This window comes from Sebastes fasciatus, chromosome 11 (genome assembly GCF_043250625.1).
Source record: "Sebastes fasciatus isolate fSebFas1 chromosome 11, fSebFas1.pri, whole genome shotgun sequence".
NCBI lineage: Eukaryota > Metazoa > Chordata > Actinopteri > Perciformes > Sebastidae > Sebastes > Sebastes fasciatus.
The window spans coordinates 2,188,183-2,198,598 of NC_133805.1; the positions used below are offsets into that span (position 1 = coordinate 2,188,183).

Genomic DNA, 10,416 nt, shown 5'->3' on the forward strand with positions numbered 1-10,416 from the left:
ATATACATTACACATAAGCACCAGTGAGAGTTTCTGGACAATATCTGTCATTGTTTTGTTAATTGATTTCCAATAATAAATATATTCATACATGTTCATAAAGCAGCATATTTGTCCACTCCCATGATGATAAGAGTATTAAATACTTGTCTAATCTCCCTTTAAGGTTCATTTAGAACAGATAAAAAATGTTTGATTAATTTGCGATTAATCGTGATTAAATATTTTAATTGATTGACAGCCCTAATTAAAGAATAAAACAATGATTCAGTACTTTAGAATACAGACAAACCAAAGCAGGTTTATAGGCGAGTGACTTTAGCTTATTACTCTTAAACACTGAAAATGAAAGAAAGAAACAAAATAAAATATGTTTCCTTTCTAAACTATTCCACAATAAACTCCTGTAACTGTTCTAATCTTTATTTTTAGTACGTTAGTAGTAACTTTGCTTTTCCTTCTAGGACGAGTCAACATGTCTGCAGTTGTCAGACAGCAGCGTTATCTGTCCACCGCAGGGGCTGATGGGAGGTGTGAGGAGCCTTCAGGAACCACGTGGCCCTCGTCTGATCTCACAGCTCGTCCTTGTTTGGCCTCAGCTGCATCAGAGCGCCACTTCTCCCCAGGTCCACCAGAGGAAACACCACTGCACACAATGCTTTTCCTCCCAGCTGCTGCTCTGTGCTGTCTGTGTTCAGGTGAGTGTTTCCAGCCAATCAGGAGCCAACAAAGTCCACCTGTAACAAACACTGTCACACTCACCTTCATCTACCTGTCTGTCTCTCTACAGCGCTGGTTGCCATGGCAGCAGACCTGATTCAGGATGATTTAACATTGACCAGGAGAGTTGGTGGAAAAGTTTCCTTCAGCTGTCGAGGAACTAACCAGTGTGACGGTAGTTATGTATACTGGTACCAGAAGAGAAACAAGGAAACATTCACATTGATTCTTGATATTGATAAGAGAGATGGTACAATAGATTCACGTTACAATCATCCTCAGAAAGATGATTTCTCAGCTGTGAATAAACAGAACGGCTGGGAGTTGGAGATCCAGAAGGTTAAACTCAATCATTCAGCCTCCTACTACTGCTCCTGTTATATAGCTCTCCACAGTGATAAATGATGCCTGCAGCCTGTACAAAAACCATCAGAGGAACAGATGTCAAACAGTGTTTGTGACAGGAAGAGAGCAGTAAACCACAGCCCAGGTTCACATATTTCACCTCCATCTCAGCCACAGTCACACACACACTGAACTGAGGGATTCATTAGATTTGATATTCATTCATATTTCTATCAGATATTGCAGCAGGTTTATTGTTGTTCCACACAGTGAGGACAAACTAGTGGCACAGAGGCACAAGGATGAAATCATTTAAAGACATCAGACTAATAAATGGGATCAGTCCTCACTTATGTTGCTTAATGAAAATGAGAGACAAGATCCTGACCGACATATATCTATTTTTAAGTTTTCAACCAGTCTTACTTATTTGGGCATCAAAATAGTACCTCAAGAAAATATAGCCTTAATAAATTACGACCTTATAATGGATTCAACATTCAAATGTATAGAAAGATGGAAGCCTCTGCCTATTTCTCTGACAGGGAGAATAAACATATTAAAGATGAGCATATTACCTAAATTCACAAATGGATTTCAACATATCCCTTTGGCACCACCGGAAGGAATGTTTGTGAGAATTACGTCTCTCATTACAAAATGTATTTGGAATAAGAAGTGTCCTAGAGTTCGCTTGTCTCTGTTGTATCTTCCATTTGACACAGGGGGGTTGAAGTGCCCCATCTTTATTGGTATTATCTGGCTGCACAGCTGAGAACTATAATGTTCTATTTCTCTATTGCAGATACTCCATCATGGGTGGATATAGAGGTGTGTGCCGTTCAGATACCATTAAATCTGTATCTGTACTCAGCCACTCCAAAACATCTAAGAGCTCAAACTACCCACCCCATAGTGCTTAATATGATTAATGTCTGGTACGAGGTAAAGAAATATATGAATACAGCTAACTCCTTGTCACAATATAGTCCCATTTGGGGAATGTTTCCTTCAAACCAGGCAAGCTGGATGCTGGATTCCAGTTATGGGCAAAGAAAGGGCTAAGTAAAATACCTGACCTTTATAAAGAAGAGGTTCTAATGACCTTTGAGGAACTCTCTCTAGTACATAACATCCCAAAGAAGCATTTCTTTAAATATGTGCAATGGAGAAGTTGTATCTCCTCTATGCAGAACCAGTCATTAGTAATTCCTGCACTTTCATCCTTAGAAGAAATTATTACCAAAAACTGCAATAGTAATGTTTTAAGTTCATTAATATACATCTGGCTTGCATCTGGCTCCAAGGAGACCTCAATATCCAAACTTGACGCATGGAGGTGGATTTAAAGGAGGACGTCTCAGATAATAATTGGAACATAGTCTTCAAGGAGGCTCAGACACAAACAGCCAACACTAATTTGAAGCTACTTCAATACAACTGGTTGATGCAGACTTATATAACCCCTGTCAAACTGAATAGATAGAACAGTAATATACCTGACACTTGCTTTAAATGTAATGAGGCTCAAGGAACACTTATACATTGCATTTGGGAGTGTGACAAAATGAAGAAATTCTGGAGGGAGGTGATCAATAAAATCAGGATCATTGTGTCTGTAAACATTCCACTAGACCTCCAAATGATATTGCTACATCTGTACCCATCAGATCTCAATCTGAGAACCAGAGAATGTAAATGTATTGATTTAGCTATATTGCAGGCAAAACCAATGATTGCTTTTAACTGGAAGAAATCCGACGCACCTACATCGGACGCTTGGATTAAAAATATACACAATGTATGTCAATGGAGAGGATAACATATACCTTGAAAAACAAACTGGGTGTTTACGAGGAAATATGGAAATCATTTACTGATTTCATAAAGTAGTGATATTGGAGAGCTTCTACAGGAGGAATAATTAAGATAGGACACGTACAAATTCACAATAGTGGTAGACCCTCAGAAGGGAATGAACTCTTGTTTTTGAAAATCTTTTTATTTTATTTATTATTTATTTTCTACATATTTATTTTCTGTTTATGTGTATCTTCATTTTGTTAAAGGTGCCATTTAACTGTTTAACTGTATGATTGATACTGTGAAGCTGTGTATTGATTTTGGCCCTGTGAGAAAGAGAACAGTAAAGAGAGAACGGGTGGGTGGGTGTGTGGGGGATGTTATGTTTGTTAAAGTAAATCCTGTAGTGAATATATTGCATAACAAAAAAAACAATAAAGACATTGTTAAAAAAATAAATGGGATCAAAACATCAAGAAGTCCTTTTTGAAAAGCAGCGTCTGATTAAAAACATACATTAAAACAAAATGATCAAAATGATGAAGACAACAACAAGCTTCATCATTATGATGAAGATTCAAATCCTCTGCTTTGACCTGCTGCAGGAATAAAGTCCATTCCTCCTCACAATGCTGATCTGCTCTTAATGCAAACACTTCCTGTGTCTCCTTCACAATAAAAGCCTTCCAGACCAACTCTTTGTGCTCCAAATGAAAACAAGACTACAGTTCAACACACACTGGCTGTGTCACCAAGCGTCCTGTCATTTGATGCACAGACGTCATAAATCAAAGTAATGGACAATTTAAAATGTGACCTGATGATGGTGCTGGATAAAACCTGACCAAAGTCAGTAGGATTCATCCTCTGAGGAACATGAACGTGTGAACCAACGATCCACGGAGACACTCTGCTAGTGTGTCTAAAAAGACAATAAAAGAAGAGACAGTCATGTTAATATGAACATTAGAGGAACACATCATGGAGCTGAAATATCATTCTGCTTCATCATTTGGACTCGTTCACCTCAGCTGACACGCTCAACAGCAGACAGGTTTTTGTATTACTCTGTTTCACTGTGGGAGGAGGAGGACGAGGATACGACATCTTTGGCTCTGGAACTAAACTTTATGTAACAGGTAAGAACAAACATTCATCTTCCTTCAGTTGTTTTATTGAACAAGTTGAAAATGTGTTTTAATGAGTTAGTTTTTTCATCATTAGTAGTGAGTTCTTGCAGCCATGCAGCTGTTGTTACATTAAAAAGGTTCATAATTGCTGAAACGATGTTTAAATCTCACTGAACAACTCAAGTTATTCTTTATTTCTGCAGATTAAACTGATTTATAGAGAAAAAGGTTGAAATATAAAAAGCGTGTAACTTTAAATATGTTGTATAGAAAATTAATAAATAATTTTTAAATGGCAAAATATACCTCATGTAGTACAAAGTAAATGGTGGTAAATACTATGTATTATATTATATTATATTATATTACTGTTAAACATTTGATCTAACGTATCACGGTAGTCGTGTATAAAAGCTAAAATTGTTATGAAAAACATTAAAAACTATTGATGTATTTGTGCTTCTTCAGTAATTAGAGTAAAGTATATGATGGTAAATATTTTATATGTTATATATATTATAATAGTTAAATTTACAATTGTAATTTATGTGAAGATAAATGTTTAATTAAATATAATATGTGTATTTGGGTAAGGAATGGAAAATTGTTTTCCTCTATTAGAGTTAATACGAATAATTAACATTATATTATATTATATTATATTATATTATATTACTTGTTAATTTCCCCATGGGGATCAATAAGATATTAGATAATAAGACATATAAATATAAATGTAATCAAATTGAAATTTTTTAAATTACCACTCAATTTTACTTGGAGGTAAATAAAAAATTTATTTAAAAAGTTAAGTTAACATTGTTATGAAAAAAGTAAGTAAAAAGTAATAATTAAATTGTTGATGTACTGATTTACTTATTTAGTAATTTCAGTGATGTACTGTATATGGTGATATGTAATTTATTATAATATGTGTATTAAGTTAACGTGAAAGGAATAAAAAACTCTCATCTCCTATTATATTATTTTATATTATATTATATTATATTATATTATATTATTTATTAAAATATCAGTGTAGTTTTGTATAAAAATTAAGATTGTTATGAAATATGTTAAAATGTATTAACGTATTTTTGTGTCTTTAGAAATTAGAATAAAGAATATGATGGTAAATATGTTATATGGTCTATATTATAATAGTTAAATTTATAATTGTGTTTTATGTAAAGATAAATGTTTAATTTTCTTATATGTGTATTAAGTTACTGAGAAATGAAAGGAAAATTGTTTTCATAATTCTTTCTTTTAATATCATCAAATCCTGTTATATTATATTATATTATATTATATTATATGTCAATTTCATAATATATATATACTATGAAAATTATACTACATTTATTTACTATTTATAATATTTTATACTAAAATTATACGTATTATAATCTTAAAAATTACAACTCTATTTCACTTGAAAGTGAATCTATAATTTATTTTAAAGGTTCGGTTAAATTTGTTATGAAGAAAGTAATTAAATTATTGATGTACTGATTTATTTCTTAAACCATTACAGTGATGTATATGGTGGTAGTAATAAGTAATTTATTATAATATGTGTATTAAGTTATTATATTATATTTAAATTTCCCCAGGGGGATCAATAAGGTTTAATCTTATTTTAAATAGCATTTTGTATTCACATGTCATATATCTTAACACGTCATTGTAGTTGTGTATAAAAGATTAAAAAAATTATAAATTATTGATATTTTTATAGTTTTGTTTAGCAATTAGAGTAAAATGTACAGTGGTAAAAATATAATATGTTTTATGTTTTGTAATCTTTAAAATTATACTTTTCTCTATTCTATGTGAAGGTAAATATGTTATTTATTATATGTATATTATCCCTAATATAGGAAATCAAATTTCAAATTATTGTGAAATTATAGTGAATGAAGTTTGTACATAGAAATAAAGAATTATTAAATAAATAATGTTCTTTTGTCCCCATATAACCCATCAGAGCCGGCCCGCGGCATAGGTGGTATAGCTGAATGCTGGGTCTCCTTTTATCCAGAGGGGAGCCTCGATTGAGGGAAGACAAACAAATCTAAATTTATAACTTTTACTGTTTTTTTCTAATATTATTTTAATACTATTATTTGAAAACATAACAAAAAGCCCACAACATCATCAGTACATAGTGTATTAAATAGGCTGTATTAGCTGAATACAGTAGACTGTATGTAGTGAACTCTGAGTAGTTTAGTGATCACAGTCCATGTAGTTTCCAGGATCACACTGAATGCAGTGCTGTGCTGTAAGCTGACTGTGTCAATGTGTGTCTGTGCTGCTTGTTGCTGCTGTCAACCTTCAGATGAGCCGGTAGTGAAGCCCGTGGTGAGCGTGTACCCAGCAGCATCCAGAGCCCACCTGGAGGGGAAGAGCTCCCTGCTGTGTCTGGCCTCAGCCATGTTTCCTCCTCTGGTCCAGTTCTCCTGGAAAAGACGAAAGGACAACGGTCCTCTGGAGGAGCTGCCCCCTGCTGAGGGAGAGCAGCTGGAGCTCAGAGAGCCGGGACGCACCGCCGGCATCTTGCTGATCCGTCAGCCAGAGAACACGTATAAATACCGCTGCTACGTCCACCACGAGGGGGGCACAGTGGAGGCCCCAGCAGAACAAGGTAATGAAGGCTCGCTGACTGTGTTCAGCAGTGATTCAGCTTCATGTGGAGACGCTGTCAAAGAGAGCAGAGGAGCAGAGGACTGACATTTCTCACTGCAACTCTTAACATGTCACTCCTTTTGTGTTTCAGAGGTTCCAGCTGACTGTAAGATCACCTGCTGCCTCTCCTTCAACCACCATGTTTCCTTCAGCACTTCACCTTTTATTTTCAATGCTATCATTTAAAGTGTCTGTGTGTCTGTCTGTGTGTGTCAGTGTCCTTCCAGTCTCAGTGCAAGGTGAAGCTGCTCTGTGTGCTGTACACAGTGCTGATAGTGAAGAGTCTGGTGTACTGCTGTGGACTCTCTCTGCTGATGATCCTCAGAAACAAGGGACCGTCCACCAACTGCACACATGCTGACTGACTGGCCTTTTCTCACCATCAAATCTCATCAATTCATCTCATTCATCACTTTGATCACTATTCACAAATATCAATGATGACGTTGAGGCGACCCCTGCTGTCGCCTATATAGTAGGGTTCCTGTTAACCTGCCATTAGGGCCTTCTGGGAACACCTGGGCCCAGTGTTCCCAGCCTATAAAGCCTAGGCTCATGACTCGTTCTCTCTCTCTCTTTCCCTACAGACACCATCGCTGGGCATGTGGCGGCCTTAGGTTCTCCTTGGTTAATCTTTTGCTTGTTTTATACATTTTACAACATGCACACACCATTTATATTCTCAATGCACACCTTACACTACTGATACTACTGATATTCACACTCCATACCTCCATACACACACACACACACACACACACACACACACACACACATACACACACACACACACACACACACACACACACACACACACACACACACACACACACACACACACACACACACACACATATAAATTTACAGTTCCTCAGTATAAATTCTGTGTAGTGTTATTTTGATGCTGTTTATTTCCATTTTAATTGTGACTTGTATAATAATAGAACATTCAGATGAATCATTAGCTGTCTGCTAGATATTTGATTGTTTACAGTGTTTTTCTGTTCTTGTGTTTCTTTTTAATACATTATACAGAGTCAGATTTGTCAAATTCATTCAGTGTAACATTCTCAATAAAGTGTCTGTGTGTTATAAACATACTTGTGTTCGTGGATTTCAGTTTGGCTTCATAGAAAATAATCAGAAACAGAATCAACGTCGTCGGCCGTGTTTGTTGACACCTACAAGTAATGTGACTCTGGTTTTTAGTAGATCTGAATACACTTTCACACAGCGCCAAGAGAGTGGAATATAATTACAATTCATATCAGACAACTAAACACCTATAGATCTTTCAGTACCCAATTAAAGCAATGGATGATTAATACATGTCAGCACTAAACTCTCTTTCTGCTGCTTCTATCTAGATGTCCTGCTTGTCTGTAATGTCGTTTTATATTTATAAATGTCACTACTGTTTCTACTGCTTTTAACAACTGTGTGTCCTTTTACAACTTTTAAACTGCATGTCCTGTTTTATGTTTTTGTTCTGATGTATTTTAGGATACCTTCTGTAACACCTTGGCCAGGAACAACAGATGAAAAATAGCCTTTTGATTAATTCTGGCATTGTTTATACCATGTGTATTTATTAATTAGCTCTGTCCCTTCACACATGAACTAAACTAAAGAACAAGGAAGATATGAATATAAGCATACAGCTAGACAATGACAACAAAGCTGAACAAAGAGCAAATATATACACACAGCTCTTCTATACAAGTCAGTAGGTGTGGGTGTCCCACCAGGTTCAGTGCTGACCCCCTTTTATAACTGTGTCAGTGTGGATGTAAACCTCTACACCAGGGCTGTCAAACTCAATTTCATCCCGGGCCACATCAGCATTATGGTTGCCCTCAAAGGGCCGGTTGTAACTGTAAGACTATATAAATATATCTACTCTTTATCATATTACATAATTGCCTCTGCATTCGATTATTATTGGTTTTTAGTAATAACTTAATTAATAACTAGCTCTGAAAGCAGAAGTCTAGGAAAAATTATTGCAAGCAGACATTCAAGTGTACAACTATTCTAGCTCTTGGAGTAATTCTGGTAGGCTGGCCACTCCTGGGAAGGTTCACCACTGTTCCAAGCTTTCTCCATTTGTGGATAATGGCTCTCACTGTGGTTTGCTGGAGTCCCAAAGCCTTAGAAATGGCTTTGTAACCCTTTCCAGACTGATAGATGTCAATGACTTTGTTTCTCATCTGTTCCTGAAATTCTTACGATCACGGCATGATGTGCTGCTTTTTGAGATCTTTTAGCATACTTCACTTTGTCAAACACGTTCTATTTAAGGGATTTCTTGATTGAACAGTGATTGGTTAGTGAAATTGAACTCAGCTTTCCAAAACATGTGGTTGATCACAGCTAATTCATGATTTAACAAGGGGGGGCAATTACTTTTTCACATAGGGCCAGGGAGGTTTGGATAGCTTTTTTCCTTTAATAAATGAAATCATTATTTAAAAACTGCATTTTGTGTTTACTTGGGTTATCTTTGTCTTACATTAAAATTTGTTTAATGATCTGAAACATTTAAGTGTGACAAATATGCAAAAAAATAAGAAATCAGGAAGGGGGCAAATACTTTTTCACGGCACTGTACATGCATGTACGTAGACACAAAAATACTGAATGTGGACACACACACACTCACATTTCTATGTGTTATTATAACATAGAACCCATGAATTTATGAGATTAAGAAACCCTCATCATTACTCATCCATCAAAGATCAAAATGTTTTTTTTGGTCACAGTTGAGAGCGGCAGAACGATGGTACAACAATGTGACGGAGTAGCCATCACTGATGGTGGGCAACGCACACACACATACCCCCAGGCCACACACCAACATTTCTCCACTCCCTTCCTGATTCACTAAGGAGTTAAAACACCTTGCGACATATCCCTCTGCCCTAAACTGTTTTTCAGTAGTGAGACCAAGGGTGCACACTTGATTGTTCAGCTGTTTCCTGTACGCATATATTCACACAAACATTATTCTTGGACATTTTGGCGACCACATCACTCTGCTAGAGTGCCGCTGCTGGAAACGGCTGATACTGAGACGCTTCAGTGTGCAGGTAACAAACTCGAGATGCATTGTGGAACATGTAGTTTATGGACACCGTACTTCTGTAATGCAGCATAGAATTGTATGATAAGCAAATGATATTCTTTGCAAGCTCTGGCGGGCCACATAAAATGCTGGATTTGGCCCGCGGGCCTTGAGTTTGACACGTGCTCTACGCTGATGACACTGTTGCTTACACACATGATCAAACAGCAGAGCTGCTTTGAAGCTACAACTGCTATAAAATGATGACACCTCGGCTCCATCAGTCGGGATGAAGGCTGAATGTTAAATTTAACTTGGGACTAGTTTCATTTTCTAGTTGAGACAAACTGTAAATCCTTTCATTGGACATATCTGATGTGGATTTTATTAAAAATGAAAGAAACTTGCTGCACTGTAACAAACAGAACAACTGACTCAATATTGAGTATGTTGTTAATATGCATCAATAATAATTCACTGCAAATAATGACACGTCAACATAGCTTCTGCTTTTAAATGGTTTATATTTCACAGTTCTTTGTGCTGTGAAAATGCTCTCAGGAACAATCTAAAGCTCCTGATTTAGGAACTAAATCAGGAGCTTTAGATTGTAAAGCATTTACAGCTGCTGAACCTGAACAATAATCTATTTGCAACCAG

At 36.1% G+C, this 10,416-nt stretch overlaps 1 protein-coding gene across 1 annotated transcript; it reads left to right on the plus strand.

The window, feature by feature from the left end:
* The first annotated feature begins 306 nt into the window (after nt 1-306).
* On the plus strand, nt 307-7,410 carry LOC141776749 (uncharacterized). Its single transcript, XM_074650532.1, has 6 exons — nt 307-698; nt 791-1,123; nt 3,900-4,007; nt 6,343-6,648; nt 6,781-6,795; nt 6,906-7,410. Exons 1-6 carry the CDS (start codon nt 476-478, stop codon nt 7,052-7,054), a joined length of 1,134 nt encoding a protein of 377 aa, XP_074506633.1. The 5' UTR covers nt 307-475; the 3' UTR covers nt 7,055-7,410.
* Nucleotides 7,411-10,416: the final 3,006 nt, after the last annotated feature.